Here is a 16,151-nt window from a genome sequence, read left to right as displayed (position 1 = left end):
CAACAACCTTCTCACAGCACGAGGAAGCGTCCATTTACTAATGTTCCAGCTCCTCCCTGTCACCAGCCTCTGCACACTGTTGGTGGGTGAAAAATATGTTTCTACATGAAGCTGCTCACAAGGTCTGAGGATAGTCTTGAGTTACCGGGTTAGGATTTATGGAAAGAGAAATTGCTGTTGAGCTTTTCCAAATATATTTTCGTTGGCACTTTGAGCAAAACGAGCCATCTGTGGCAACTGTTTCCATTATTTTGGGGAGAAAGCAGTCATCTCTACAGCTGGTGTCTCCAACATACAGCAACTCACACCAAAACAATCTAATTGATAAATAGCAGTACAGTTAAGAGGGAGAACATGTTTTTTGGATCCTGGGCTGAACTGACGCTTTAAACACTTCCAGCAAAGTTAAGTTCACCACTTTAGTTTCTATTCTCCGTCAGCTGTGTCATTTTGCCTCATGTTTAGAACACAATTTCACACCACAACACATATTTTTCCGTGAACATGATTTTGAGTTCGGAGACACTGGAGTAGACATTTCTGGGCTTTAAGGTTTATCCTTTGATTTCAATTTTATTTCATTAAAATGTGACTGTTGCTCGTCTTTCTTGGTTTTCTTTTGTTGCTAACTGTTCTGTTTTCACACTCACACAGGTTAAATGCTTTTCCTGCATATCAAAATTCAGAACAAGTTGTTTATGTCAGCCCAGGGTGGGGTCAGTTCATTTGTTTCCATGGAAATTCAAGCAAAGTTGATGATCAACAGCTGCTTGAGGTGTATGTCTCACTTATCTGTGGCTAAAAGCAATCTTGTGGCTTTTATAGAAGACCATTCACTCGAGAAGCACTGACATGTCTCATGGAGTTATATTCAGTCTGATTTGCATAACACAGGAACCCACAGCGAAATCTTCCCTCCCTGCTGTGAAACCTCAATAAGTATGAGTGACTCATGAAATAGCAAAATGGTGTTCAAGAAGACTCAAAATCTCAAGATGAAAGAGCTGGTTTCTACTGCAGCTGTCTCTTTTAGGCATGCCAGAGCACAAGTCTTTTCATTTTGACCTTTTTTGTCGATTTTTTTACTTGAATACGTCTGATGAGGAACTAGTGCCCCTCTGCACAAATTAACACTTTCCGCCCGGGGGTGCACTTTGTTTTCTGATGTCATTGGTGGTTTTGTTTTTTGCTGTAGCATTCACTATATCAAACTGGCTGAGCCATGTTCCGTATGATGATTTCTGTTCCATTTGCTTTTGATTCATTTAAGTCGAGAAGTTGAACGCATTTTTTTGTCCTGAGCATGCCTTCTTTGCACCTCACCAATCTTGTTATAAGCCACTCCCTTTTGACACTTTTCACCCTTAAATGTCTACCCCTATGAGCTTGAGGAAAATGCACCCCTTGACTGCAAGATCAAGTAGATAGAAAAAACAGGAAATTGTAACATTTATATTAATTAGTCATTGGCACTCCCCTCGAAGTATGTTTCCATCAAATGAAAGTGTATCAAGAACTCATTGTGGCTTGATACATTTGATTTAGTGCAACGTTTTCAAATTGAAGCACAATGCAAATGTTTGTGCCGTAGCTAATAATCATTAAACAATGAAAAAACATGATTTCAGGGATGGATTAGATTGCTTGTAAGTAATTTGTCTGCTGTCCAGCTTAGTGAGCTGGTTTGCCATATTTTGCAGTCATTTAAAGAATTTAAAGTTTACCCTTACACACATGCTCCTTAGCCTCACCAAGCTTTCATCAGAACAAGTTAGGCAATACTGCATGAGACCCATACTTGTCTTGTTAATGTCCTTATCTATAGATGGTGAGGAGAAGCCCCCACACAACGATAGTAAAGGGCAGCCATGGCCGTCGCAAGAGCAGTCCCAGCTTCTGTTTGGTTGCTTTGCAGCTCTATGTTCTGTTGTCCAGTTCAGTAATGTTTTTAAAAGTGTAATACGTGTTTTTAATGTTTTATCATCTCTCTTGCTATCTCTTTCTGCTTACTATCTAGGGCTTTTGTTTATCTGAGCAACCTGCTGTACCCAGTTCCTCTCGTCCACCGGGTGGCCATCGTGAGTGAGAAGGGAGAAGTGAAGGGCTTCCTCCGAGTGGCGGTGCAGGCTATATCAGGTAATGCCCGGATCCTCAGCCTCACTGTTTAGTAGGGGCATGAGGCTATTATAAGGACAGGTTGTGTGTGACTTCTTGAGGGAGTGAAGTGAAGGTGCTCTGTGTTTTCCTCCAGCTGATGAGGAAGCTCCAGACTATGGCTCAGGAGTGAGGCAGTCCGGCACTGCCAAAATCTCCTTTGAGGATAAGCAATATGAAAAGGTAGAGAAAAAACACCATACTTAAAACATACAGGAATCAACTGTGATGTGCTCCCCTGCTAACCAGGCTGTTATTCAACCTGTTTTGCAGTTCCAGTCCGAGTCCTGCTCTGTGGGACTCTCCCGCTCAGGGGTTTCACAGGAGGAGCTCCGTTTTGTGGAGGGGGAGGGGCAGGTCGCAGAACTGGGACCCTCAGCCGATGAGGTCAACAATAACACATGTGCGGGTAATTGTATTTTATGAGTGAATGTATAATTTAGTTTGGGAGTGTGTGTGTGTGTGTGTGTGTGTGTGTGTGTGTGTGTGTGTGTGTGTGTGTGTGTGTGTGTTGGTGTATATATTCCTACCTGGGCAAACAGTGGCCTAAATCTGGCACTCCAAACTGATGCTTTCTGCAAGAAAAAGGTGAATCTACAGTAGCTCTGTGGTCAAAATAGGCAGGATATGATTCTTGGCCCAAATCGAACCAAATCATTGCCTTAAAATCATAAACACACATCATGCATTCATCATTCTTCATGCAAGAAAACACCCAAGAGGCAAATTGATCAATGACTTACACCTTCTTTGTGGTCGATAAACCTGCAGAAATAGGACAAAACGAAAATGTGTTATTTCCAAAGTACCTATTAAGGAGGAGATGCATTTCTAACTGCTGATATAAAAGTGTTAACATGCATGCAGTTGAGGAAAAATATGGCTTTTACCTATACAAATGAATTTATTCACAAAGGTCAGTGCTAACTTTCACACAGCCGTTACAGTGAAATCGTTTATAATCATTTATCCCTCATAAGTGATGTCACACACAGACAGTAGCTGGGTAAAGAGTTGTCATGCTCCACCTAAATAGAACGAATAAAGCTAAACGTTGTTTGAAAAAATAAATTCTTCCCTCTCCCTGCACAAAAGAAGGGCAAATTGCACCCGGCTATGAAAGTATATAATGGTGTTTGTGCGTCAGACCTCGGGACAGGGCAGGTGCTGATTGTAAGCGATTTGCAAGTCCTGCTTTTATCAGCTGTTCAATCCATTCTTTCTGAATTTTCCTTGACAATCAGCTTGACTACCTGGAAAGCCAGCTTTCATCTGTGTGTTACTTTTTCTTTTGTCCCGACAGCTGGTGCCGATGAGCCCGAGAATCCAATAAAGAGTCTGGACGGGCCACTGGACACAGCCCTGGAGCACCTGAGGGTTGGTAATGTCTTTACCTTCAGGGTGACAGTTCTGCAAGCCTCCAGCATTTCTGCAGAATATGCGGACATCTTCTGCCAGTTCAAGTAAGTACTTCATCATGTTTACATTGTAAATGTTTTCCCCCATGATCGTCAGTATTTATTATGTCACTTTTTTTGTCACATTTCAGTTTCATCCACCGTCATGATGAGGCCTTCTCCACTGAACCCTTAAAGAACACAGGCCGCGGCCCCCCTCTTGGCTTCTACCATGTGCAGAATGTAAGAAGTATGAATGAGATCCTCTATAAGAAAGAGCTGAAATGTTTTGACGTGTTGTAACAATGCTGTGTTTTTTTAAAGATCGCTGTTGAAGTGACTAAATCCTTTGTGGACTACATCAAGACTCAGCCCATTGTGTTTGAAGTGTTTGGACACTACCAGAAACAGCCTTTTCTCCCCCTCTGTAAAGACGTCATCAGGTACCTGAAAGAGCTGATTTACCGCGCAGACTAAGATGCAATGTGTATGGTTGTGTTTTTGTAAAATGACACATGAATGTTATTTTCACTACAGTCCACTACGTCCCTGCAGAAGACAGTTTCCACGAGTGATGCCTCTGTCCAAACCAGGTAAACACACTCCTCCCAGAACTACTTTATTTTACCGTTATTGTGTGTTGTATTGTCTATTGTTACTAGTGTCTCTGGAAGTCATGTGATCTTAGCTCCATGTTGTTGGGTATAAGCAGCTGACGATGACACTTCGCCGGAGCGGGAGAAATCACTGGACCTGATCCGATACCTGGTCCCAGACGTGTTCAATGGGGCGCTGGTGGACTCGTTGTCAGGCCACGCTCTGTCTGCCGCTGGCCTGGCTGCTTCCTTCTTACTGGAAGCAAACGAGCATGCTCAGCTGACAGCCCCGCCCACCTCTATCTGTTCAGTTATTAAAGCTCAGAATCCGGGTTGGTTATGATGTCAGATCCAAGAGAATCCTGTCACTGAGAGCCTATTTATATCAAGTATTTTTCTTCAAGTGACTTAAAAAATACTACAAAGCCAAGTAAATGTTGCCATTTCACATTACAATGAACAGAGCTTTGTTTAAAACAAAAGTGAGTGTCACAAAAAAGAGCATGTTTTTATTACATCTACTGATGAAGAATACTGATTGGGCAACCAGGCACAGGCCCACACTATCAAGGGCCCCTCTGTCCTTTACCTATAAAATGTAATTCACAGAGACAAGAAGTGTCAGCGAGAAAGAAACATAAAAGACTATAAAGTCACCAAAACAACAACAAAGAGATGCAAAAAGCTGCAAATAGACACCGAGACTCACAACAACATGAAAAGAAAAAAAGAGGCAAAAAGTAACTACAAAGAAACTCAAAATGACAACAAATAAATACAAAATGTCTACAAGGATACACACATTTACTACAAACAGACTTCAAAGACACAAAAAACCACCAAAGGAAGAACTGAACAACCTCAACTCAGTGTGCGATCTCATACAGTTTGTAGGCGGGATGGTGGGGGCTTTTACATGTCTGTGCCCAGAGCCCTTCATTTATATTCCACACGTGAGGTTACTAAGGCCATAACTAGAAGAAGCTGTAATACACAAAAAACAAAACGACTTGATATAAAGGGTGTTTGGTTGTGTCAGGATTCAGTTGGATCGGCTCTCTCTGTGTGTGTGTGGTGGATTCTCCTCGCAGTTCCCTCTTTGAACCGCACCATGGTGCCTTCTGCTTCACTAGCCAGTCGTGAAAAATACTCTCTCAGACGGGAATGTTAAATATACTGTACACGATACTGAATTGCGCTTGAGATAAACTGCATTTGACTCATTTCAAATTCACCTTCTCTTAACTCCTTTTGGGGAACTAGGCTAGCCTTGATTGAATCATTTCTATGTGGACAATCAATGACAATAAATAAAATCATAATGATTTAGTAGAATACCGTTGGAGAAGACTGTGCACATGCTGCTCCTTATGCACATTATTTGTTTTGACAAGGGACTGTTGCAAAGTGAGAACCCAGAAAACCAGAGTTAAGTTTTATTTAAAAAAGAATGTATAAGAAGAAATGAGCTCCTTCTACAGGACTAATGGTTCCTCTCTTTCCCTGCATCACTGATTTCCTCTCTTCTTCCCTTTCTCTTTCCTTTGTAGGTTTAGAGCAGATCGTTGCTGTTACCAATAGTCTGCTCCCTGTCTACCCTCAACCTCTCTGACACTCTTTATCTCCTTTTTCATCACAGTACCGGCAACCAAGCTGACAGCCATGACCCGCCCTCAAGCGGGTCCCTGTCACAGCAAATATGATCTCATGGTGTTCTTTGAGATCTGCGAGCTGGAGGCCACTGGAGAGTGAGTATCCTGCGTCACAAACATCCATTTTGGAATGATTAGACAGAGCTTTTCTTTAAAATATTATTCATTCTTTGTTTTTTTTTTGTTGTTAAAAATAGTTTTGGAAGCGCTGAGAGACAAGTTAGAAAAACTATTCTGGTGACCTATTTTCAAAGTCTGATCCAAACAGATTTCCATCAGTTTTTACAATAATTGTTCTCAGTTCATTTGTTGGAACAATAAACATCGGACATAGATGATAAAAAAAACTGATTTCTTTTCTCACTTGCCTTTAAAGCCTCCTATAGAGTAGTTCTAATGATCCTGACACACGTTGAACAAATGTCTCCATGCTATCAGAACATCACATGACCAAATCCATTAAGCTGTTTTTTACCTGTGTCTTCCCAGGTACATCCCTGCAGTGGTGGACCACAGAGGAGGAATGCCTTGCCATGGCACATATCTGCTGCATCAGGTATGCCAAACACACTGAACAAATACAACATTCAGTGTTTATTAGATGAACTAAACATGACAACCATTTGTTGACACACAGGGCCTACAGAGGAGGATCACTGTTACTATTGTACATGAGTCAGGAGGTGAGCTGGAATGGAAGGACATCCGTGAGCTTGTTGTGGGTAAGTTAAGGTCCATCAGTCATACTGCCTCTGTGTGTCTACGAGCAGCTGTTCTAACTGAGGCATGACTGCCGCCCTAGGTCGTCTCCGCAACACGCCTGAAGCTGATGAGACCATCATTGACCCCAACATCCTGTCTCTCAACATCTTGTCGGCTGGCTATGTCAGGCCCATGCGAGATGACCGGTACGTACTGCTGTACACTTTTTATGTCACAGTCAGATCTTTGCAAATAGAGAATGTGGGCCAGGCAATTTAATCAGATTCACGTATTATCTGGTTGGAAGGAATCTGTATATTTGTGGACATATATTTGTTTATGGCAGCATTGTCGAATTTGGAAACCATTGTATTGTTCATTTCAACAACAACATTATGTCCAGAAGCCTTGAGAGGCAGGTGAGAGAAGGGGTGACTCAATACGAAGAAACATCTATGTCAAGTACTTGTTTTTCTTAGTAGCTCACTCAACTGCTGGAAATCATAAATGCTTTGAGTCATATTTAGATCATGGAGTATTGGTACACAGCCTCTGCTGGCCAAAGTGAGTAAACAACGACATTGACTTCTGCCATACCTTTGTCTCTTCAGCTGTTTTTACAAATAGAAAAACTTGTTTCACAGATGTTTTTAGAAATCATTTAGAAAGATGTGTCTCTGTGAAAGATGAGAAAACAGTTTAGAGCAGACTCAGAAAATGGATCACCAGAATGTTTTTTCCCTCTTGCCTCTCAGGACCTCCCTGTGCAGCTGTCAGCTGCTGCACTGAAACACAGCACACTAATGCATGGCACTGTGAACCAGCTGCACTGCTGGAGACAAAGCATGGCAAGAGGCACAGCTTAGATCAAACCTAACTTTATCATCATGTCTGCATGAGTATAGCTTCCTCTCTCTAAATGCAGGAGGGCACACATCAAATATCCAGAGTTACCATGAGCAAAGTGAATCAAAGAGTTGTTTATTTCCGCCCCTTCAGCACTTACGAATTCCCTCATCCATGCTGACTGTGCGACCCTCCTTGTTGTTAATCTGTGCTTTTCGTTTTTTGATCATTGTACCTCCATGTTGCATATGACCTTGTTTATCACCTCACCTCTAACTCGTCTCACCTCTCAGTACAGATTAGATTTACCAACTCACCTACTTATAGACTTTGAGAGCCACTCCTATTCACCAAGAACCCTCATCATGCTGTATTCACTGCTGAGCAGGCCTTTAATAATTATTACAATAACACACCAAAACGAAAAATAAAATTGCATGTGTTTTTAACTCCAGCATGTGTCCCTCCCTGTGTGTCAAACACTAAACCCTCTGTATTTAGACTCAAGGCAAACAATACGTCTGCATCACTTTCTTGAATCCCTTGATAAACTCCTGATATTTAACATTCCCCACCTGGATATAACAATGCAGAAATGTTAATCAATGCTGTCTGGTGTGTAGAATAGCAGGGAGAAGGTGTGGCCTAAATAAAACTCACAACTACAGGAAACAACAAACCAACATGCTAATGTCATTGCTAATACCAAACTGAAATCAAGCAAGACATTTTCGCCAACATGAACCACATCTGGTTGCTGGAGTTTCCACAGTGAACATGGGCCTAGGTCCTATACCTCCCTTTTTAAAGTTACTCTGATGTCCTTAGAGGGTTAAACATGTCTGTCAGAAAACGAATATATCAAACACATTATTTTATTATTTACTACCAAATATTCCTCCATTCTCTGATTTTTTTGGGTTTAATTCTAAAATGTCACCTATCTGAGATCATTTCTGTCTATGTATAAACACAGCCGAGAAACATTAACAATAAAAATGCCAAAAATGTCCCTATGAGGCTCACCAGTAGATGGCAGCAGATTTCTTTCAGGCCTTACAGTCCCAATAATAAGACCTTGGGTTTTGGAATGACAGACATTACTGAATGAAAACATGATTAACTCTTTTGTGGTTAGTCTTTCAACAGTCAAAACCTCTAACCAGAACTGTATGAGCTGTATGAAGGCACAATAAGTCTTACTTATCACATTATCTGGTGTTTAAATTATGGAAACTGTAAAGTATTTTTGCTTTTTAACTTAATTGATTTTGCCCCCCTTTTTATGGCTCATTGATTTATCCCTCTACGATCCCCCCTTCAATGAGCCTAATACCACCCGCAGCGACACCTGACCTGGGTCCACTGAGTCATACTTTAAAGCTACTGAACGCTCCAAGCAGCCCTCAGTGTTTGTCTCGTTTGCCTCTATGGCCAAGAATTCGGGTGTAAGGGCTAAGCAGCGGGTCAGGCGGGGGTCCAGGGCGGGGTCCAGGACAGGCTCTGCTCAGGCTTGCAGAGACTAACATCAAGGTGTAAATGGATGCTAACATTTTTCTCCCTCCAGTCCACTAACGGAATGTTTTTTTTTTTGCTTTTGCAGACAGTTTCTTGATTCGGACATGCCTAGGTATATTATTTTGCCTCTCTTCTCATGCTCTTCAGTTACACAAACATCCCTCTAACGTCCTCCTCACCCTGTCACCTGGCCTCCCATGAAGTCGTTACTCTCTCTTCTACTCTGCCATACTGTCAGCATTTCATCCGTGCCTCTTTGTTTTCTCCCCTCCTGAGAAGTGAAGGCTGTGGTTGTGCATGTCCCCGGTTCTCTTGCTGCTCGCTGGGTGTGTGTGTTTGAGCTGTTATCAGGTCTATGATGGACAGGGTCTGCATGGCTTTGCTTCACGCTGGCTGTGTCTCTGCTGGAGGAGGTGTTGTGGTGGCCAGTGTCACCCTCTCTGTTTCCACTTCAGCAGTTGCTGTAGGAACTGTCTAATAAGTCTGATGTTACAAACTGTATATCAATATTTGATCACTGCATTTGTTTTGGATGGAAAAGACATTTTTAAATGTTTCAGACATCTTATTTAAATATATATTCTACTTTGTCCTCCTGATGGTGTCTAGATGTTGAGTTATTCACAGATGATATTTAAGAAGTCACATCAAACATGGTTGCACTCCCAATGTGGTAGAAAGAAATCTATATTGGTAAGATATTGGTAGAGAGTGTATGTGATCACAGTTAATTTCAAACCAAGTGCCCAAAGAAAGGATATCCAGAAAATGCTGACCCTGTTCTACTCTCTCCTCTGTTTGTTATTCTCATATTGTTGACCTTTGCAGTGAAGCAATATTTTGAATCCATGGATATGATTTAGTTAGTTACCTCTAGAGTACTTCCCATCACAGCAACAGAGTATTAAAAGGAACACTAGTCATCCTCTGTAACATGGATCACATCACTTACAGTACCCCCTCTGGCACGCCATTCAAATGCAGCTCTTAAAATGTAATCCAGTGAACCCATTACCTCACCAGTAGCACCTCTCCACACTTCTGCGATGTTGGGACATTTTTCTTTAAATCTCTTACCTCTCTGAAGCTGGCCAAACACCAGGAACAAACGGCTCCTCACATGTTCCGCCAGCATGACTTCAGTCCTGGCTCCTGCAGGAGGTAGTAAAAGGCACAGAAACACATGTTGGTGTAGTTCACAGAGGAAATTGCTTCCTTGTAATGTAAGCAAACACTTTTCTACTACTGTCTTTACGTGTGATGTGTGTGTATTAATGCACTTGCTCATTACTTCGAAACTGCGTCTTTGCAGTGAATCCCTGTTACTCACACAGAGCCACAGTGAGTTCTGCGTTACAGAGTCCTCTCAGGTCATTGTATCTGTTATTCTGGGTGACACATTGTTCACTCTCCCACAAGGTCACATCAGTCCAAGGCCAGTGGGCCCGACATCTGAACCTCATGAAGACTCCTTTCATCCTGTTTTTATGGCTTACAGAAACATTAGTTTCCTTTTACAATTCGTGCTGGGATCATCTTTTTTAAATATAAGGCTGTGCCGGGATTCAGGCCAGAGAAATAACTGCTCTGTGTGTGATTATTTCCCCTCAGGGGAAATGAGAAAAGACGTGAACATTTTAGAACACAGGGTAAATCAGAGGTGTAGCAGAAAGCAGAACTGCTTCAGGAATGCTGCTATTCACCCTTTCAATGGTAGAGCAGGAGGAGAGCCCCTTCCACAGGATTTCTCATGTTCCCTCAGAGCAGCTGTGTTACCATGATGAGATAACAGTGTGGAGAACAAACACCATCCCAGCCACACGAGCGCACAACCATGCACTTTCCTGATTCTCACTTTCTATTCTTTTGCTGATTTTTTCTTCCTCACAGCATTTCCTCGGGAGTTGACCATAGGTATTTCACTGCCCTGTCCCTCATCCCTCTGGCCGTCTCTCACCCCCCCTCCTTTTTCTGTACTAAAGTCACCTTGCATGCAGAAATGTTTCATTAGCACTTCCTACAACATTGAAATACTGTTCAATGCTAACAGTAAAAGGATAATGAATGTTTCACCAAGCCCAATATTATGTTATCAAATCATATTCTACCTTTCTGTATGTGAAATATTTTTGATAATGAAAGTTAAAGGGACGGTTCAGCTATAACGAAGAGCTTTGAAGGACATAACAGTTGTGCCAGTAAATAAGCTGAGACATGTACTGCTGTGGATGGGGGCGCAGAAGCTGAATGTTATGATTCAAAGTGTTAGTTTGGATTCACTAAAATTACACAATTGCACAAACTAAATGCCAGATCAAGGCAGCGTTATACAAACACCATTTGTGTTACAGTTGCTAGGTAAAATTCTTGTTTTTCACCAAACAAGCCTGGTGGCTTTGTAGAGAGCTTTAGTTCCCCTTTTAAAATGAATTAAGTGTACATTTTCTTTAATGTGGGCCTTTCTAAGAGACCACAGCAGTGCATTGCTAGCTTCCTAGCTCGTTCTCATGCGTATGTGTTTCAGAGACAGACTGCATGTATTTAGCTCTGCCTGCTTATTTGTTGTTCAGGTAGAAGGACTTACATTTTAACAGCTGATTCATTTTATCAACTTAGGACTTTCTACCGCTTCGAGGCTGCTTGGGACAGCTCCATGCACAACTCCCTGCTTCTAAACAGAGTCACTCCGTATGGAGAGAAGATCTACATGACCCTCTCAGCCTACTTGGAGGTACAGCACAGTGCCTGACCTCATGAGAACAAATCGCTCTTACAGAGTCAGAGGTGAGGAATTAATCTACAGGATGCATGTCTGATATCCTTCCTCTTTCTCTTCTCAATTACAGATGGAGAACTGCACCCAACCCGCAATCATAACCAAAGATATCTGCATGGTGTTTTACTCACGAGACACAAAGCTCTCAGCCTCGCGCTCCATCCGAAACCTTTTTGGCACTGGAAGCCTTAGAGCGGCAGACGGGTGAGTTTGAAACTTCAAGCTAATATAAAAAAACAGCTCCTGTGATCTATCTTCATAAAGAGCTCTGTTTTTGTCTTTCTAGAAACCGTGTTACTGGAGTTTATGAGGTCAGCATGTGTAACCTGGCAGATGCAGGAAGCCCAGGTGAGCGTCTGACTTTATCATACATTTTTTTATTGCAACATTATTAACTTACAATACAATCCATTATACAATACATGTTGCACAACATTTTAGATGAATTAAATACCTCTACCCTACACCCACCCCCCTCCACCAACCACCAGGACCACAACATCCCCTCAGGGATAGCATTCTTATTCGATCAGGAGCTCTTTTAAGTTAGACATCAGATCTGTCCACATTAAAATTGTATCAGGTTTTGCATGTTGATTCTTGCCGAAGACTTAGTCCTTATTTTGAATTTACTCACTTATGTGACATTTCTAACTCTGAAACTAACCGTTCCAGGTATGCAGAGGAGACGCAGGCGGGTGCTGGACACCTCAGTGGCGTACGTCCGCGGGGAGGAGAACCTGGCCGGGTGGAGGCCCCGAAGTGACAGCCTCATTCTGGACCACCAGTGGGAGCTGGAAAAACTCAGCCTCCTGCAAGATGTATGGGCAATTTATTTTTATTTCAGCTTTAAATATTTTGCTTTGATGCCCATGAAGAACAAAAAACTGCCACAAAATCATATAGGTTTCAAGGTTTCAAGGTTTCAAGGTTTTATTGGTCATATGCACAGCATATACAACGTATATGTGGGCTGAAAATCTTATATCCCATGCTCCTCCAACAACTCATTATACATGGTGCAAATAAGATAAATAAAATAGTGCAAAAAGAGAGAAGAATATTTACAATAACAACAATAAAGATTTGAGGATGTGAAATATATACATATGTGGAATACATTGAGAGTATTTAAACACTTTACACTGTTGAATGAGGAGGTATGGACAGATGCATATATTATGTATAGCAGATGTATATGGCAGATATGTATAATATATAGATATGTGTACTATAAACAGATGTGAGTAGACATTCACAGAGCTCAGGAGTTCAGCAGTCTTATAGCCTGTGGTGTAAAACTGTCTCTGAGTCTGGTGGTCTTGGTCCGGATGCTGCGGTACCGTCTGCCCAACCTTTAATATCCTACCAGCCTTCTTCCTACACCGCTGGGTGTAGAGGTCCTCCATGGATGGCAGCTCCGTCCTGGTGATGTGCTGAGCAGTTTTCACTGCTCATATAATAATAAATGCTAAAGTTCATTACCAACTTCAGTCCCAGGTCATAATCATAACCCTTTGAAAGCCAGTTTCTTTTTATTTTATCATGAAAGCATGACAGTGATAGGCATCAAACACTGAAGTTTTGCATATTGCAGGATCAAAAGGTGGAGACCAGTTAAAGATCCTGTTGGCCGTCTATAAAAACAGGAGAAATAGCTGAATTTGGTGAAAAACAGTAGAAACTACAAATTTGAAGCCAAGGCTCTAGATTAAAAGCCTCATATTGTATAATAGATTCAGAATCAGAATCCCTTTATTAGAATGCATCGTTTTACGATAGCAATCAACCATTGTTTGGTTTCATGTAGACATTTTAGGGAGTCTCTTGATAGTGTAATTGTCTGTATTTTGGCTACACACGTTATTATAGTTCAATCAAATGAACATTCTCAATGATTTTGATGTTTTTCTTCTCTATCAGGTGGAGAAGACCAAGCATTACCTCTTGCTGAGGGAGAAACTGGAGTCTACAATGCTCATGGGCCAGGATTCCCTGCTGTCCTGCGTCACAGAGGACCTGTGCGAGACTCCTCAGCCACCCGAGGTGGACCAGGATGTTAGCTGCAGCTCTGAGATCACTGAGAGGCAGAGGGAGCTCGCTGTCAAGGTCAGCTAAAAACTTCAGTGCAGTCTTGTTGTTTTTTTTCTAGTCTATGATCTCTGTCTCCTCCAATCTTTGCTGAATGTACCTAATAATCTTGTGTCTAATCTTAGATACACTCTGTCCTTTGTTCACAGTGTTTGCGGCTACTCACTCATTCCTTTAATCGAGAATACACTCACGTGTGTGTCAGCGCCAGTGAAAGCAAGGTACTGCTGAAAACACTCAACTTTAAACCGAGACATGAACAAAATATAAATCTGTTGAAAGTCTGATGGTTCCTCACATTTGACGAGCATGCACCTTTGTGTGTGTGTGTGTGTGTGTGTGTGTGTGCGTGTGTGTGTGTGTGTGCGTGTGTGTGTGTGTGTGTGTGTGTGTGTGTGTGTGTGTGTGTGTGTGTTACAGCTCTCAGAGATGTCCATCACAATGCTCAGAAACTCAGCTTCAATCTCTGCTCTCAACACCATCACACCCTCCTCCACATGCCCTTCGCTGGTTGACGGTTGCTATGGCAACACTGAACTCAGGTCAGTGCTAAGATGTACTTAAACACCCTTGTTAACATGTTTGGCTTTTTGATGTACATTTTTCTATCATTTTAAAGGATGATTTTGCATATGGGAAACACAGAGCTGTGTTTAATTCTTAAGCCTCGACTCCTTCAGTAAAAACACAGACACTCGGATTCTTGAGGACAAAAAGGTCCCCATTCAAACCACATTTCTGTATCCCATGGCCATCACAGCTTACAAGCACTCTGTTACATCAGCCTTTCAATCCAGAGCGTTGACATTCTTGTTTTTTCTATTGTCCATCATATTGAGCTGTCTTTATGTTTCCCCTGCAGGACGAATACATGCTGTATTCTTGGTTTACAAAGGGGCATTGCTGCTGTATAATGGAGGACCGCAGTTTTTATGCATTGTATCAAAATGATATGCTGTTATTAGACTGTGCATGAAAGAATCCCACATAATATTTTTAGATTTAGCAGTTTTTGAAAGAAGCAGTCATCGTTGTCCTTTAAGCGGTGAGGCACACAGGTTAATAGTTTTCATTGCCTTTGTTTATTGTGGCAGTCTGGATCAGCCACATTCTGTATACTGCAGACTGGGTTTTCTTGTATTCCTTGTTTTGAATAAAGTATTTGCTAGTATGATAACATCACTTTCTTTAGTTGCATCAGGTGTGTGACTTATGAGCCTTTTGTTTCTGTCCTGCAGACCCCCAATGCCTCGCTCTCGTGCCGTCAGCCCCAGTCCTGACACACAGCAGGACGCAGATAAGAAGGCCATCACCGGGAACTCTGAAAGCAAACCCCGGATCCGCAGGTTCTTCCCCGACATCCAGGAGATCAGAGTCAGGTGAGTGTGCCTCAGTGACGGTCACCGTGGAGACACTTCCTCTGTTTCACATGTGCTGATTTTCCCTCTCTACTTCTGCAGCCCCATCGTGTCAAAGAAGGGATACTTACATTTCCTGGAGCCGAACACTAACGGGTGGGTGAAGCGATACGTGGTGGTGCGGCGCCCATACGTCTACATCTACAACACAGAGAGAGACTCTGTGGAGCGCGCTATCCTCAACCTGTCCTCGGCACAGGTGGAGTACAGTGAGGACCAGCAGGCCATGCTGAAGGTAGGTGATCAGGGTTGGGAGGGTGACTTCAAGTAATGTAACCTGATTACTTTCCATAACTTTTGAATGACCTCAACATCAAATGCAGTGCAAATAGAAAAACTAAAATAAATAACAACAAGATGCTTTTCTACCTGAGTGTATGCAACAACCCAGCGGAAGAAACCAGGATATTTCATATTAACAATGTAGTAACAGTAATATTTGTACAAATCGGGTTAAGCTTAATACCAGAAGCATATCGTTTATTTTGTTAAATAAATCAGGTGTCCACCTACTGCACTGAAAAAGAAATGTATTTAAAATAAAGAAGAATTAGATTAGCCTAAATATAAACCATAAAGAAAAATCATTCTGTAAGTTTACCTATTATATATCCATCTTTATTTAAAAATGTATTGCAACTCTGTAATCCTGCTAGCAATCTCTATTTTGTATAATGTGCAAGTGATCTGAGTCTTATGTACTTGTTGGGAAAATACTGAATGTACTCTAAAAGTAATCGAATACAGTTACCTTTTTATGTATCCTGATAATCTTGCAGCATGTGATCTGTTACTCCCTCCTCAGCTCTTATTGGTGAAAGCCTCAGGTATGGGTCAATATGTTTTTTGTGTCCTTCCCCAGACCCCGTACACATTTGCCGTGTGTACAGAACATCGTGGAATATTGCTTCAAGCCATTAATGACAAAGAGATGCATGACTGGCTCTATGCGTTTAATCCCCTCCTTGCAGGAACCATCAGGTAAAAAAGACTTCAACAGC

General features: G+C 41.9%; 1 protein-coding gene across 11 annotated transcripts in view; it reads left to right on the top strand.

Annotated features, from left to right (window-relative positions):
• Positions 1-16,151, top strand: part of kif1aa (kinesin family member 1Aa) — a 49,168-nt gene that overhangs the window by 29,716 nt on the left and 3,301 nt on the right. For 3 of the 11 annotated variants that reach the window (XM_063891668.1, XM_063891664.1, XM_063891661.1), the window contains 22 exons: positions 2,018-2,136; positions 2,252-2,337; positions 2,428-2,557; positions 3,458-3,617; positions 3,704-3,794; positions 3,876-3,994; positions 4,089-4,144; positions 5,787-5,895; positions 6,289-6,355; positions 6,437-6,521; positions 6,602-6,707; positions 10,756-10,779; positions 11,482-11,596; positions 11,712-11,845; positions 11,928-11,989; positions 12,317-12,462; positions 13,565-13,750; positions 13,882-13,953; positions 14,153-14,274; positions 14,971-15,111; positions 15,193-15,385; positions 16,013-16,131. In XM_063891668.1, coding sequence (XP_063747738.1) covers positions 2,018-2,136; positions 2,252-2,337; positions 2,428-2,557; positions 3,458-3,617; positions 3,704-3,794; positions 3,876-3,994; positions 4,089-4,144; positions 5,787-5,895; positions 6,289-6,355; positions 6,437-6,521; positions 6,602-6,707; positions 10,756-10,779; positions 11,482-11,596; positions 11,712-11,845; positions 11,928-11,989; positions 12,317-12,462; positions 13,565-13,750; positions 13,882-13,953; positions 14,153-14,274; positions 14,971-15,111; positions 15,193-15,385; positions 16,013-16,131 — 2,442 coding nt within the window. Of the gene's footprint in view, positions 1-2,017; positions 2,137-2,251; positions 2,338-2,427; positions 2,558-3,457; positions 3,618-3,703; positions 3,795-3,875; positions 3,995-4,088; positions 4,145-5,786; positions 5,896-6,288; positions 6,356-6,436; positions 6,522-6,601; positions 6,708-8,950; positions 8,978-10,755; positions 10,780-11,481; positions 11,597-11,711; positions 11,846-11,927; positions 11,990-12,316; positions 12,463-13,564; positions 13,751-13,881; positions 13,954-14,152; positions 14,275-14,970; positions 15,112-15,192; positions 15,386-16,012; positions 16,132-16,151 lie in introns of all 11 variants that reach the window. The other 8 variants (XM_063891669.1, XM_063891665.1, XM_063891660.1 and 5 more) reach the window with 3 other exon arrangements.

Source organism: Eleginops maclovinus, chromosome 9 (genome assembly GCF_036324505.1).
Source record: "Eleginops maclovinus isolate JMC-PN-2008 ecotype Puerto Natales chromosome 9, JC_Emac_rtc_rv5, whole genome shotgun sequence".
NCBI classification, from domain to species: Eukaryota; Metazoa; Chordata; class Actinopteri; order Perciformes; family Eleginopidae; genus Eleginops; species Eleginops maclovinus.
The sequence above is the reverse complement of the archived record's forward strand: the minus strand, read 5'-3'. Positions and strand labels throughout refer to the sequence as shown.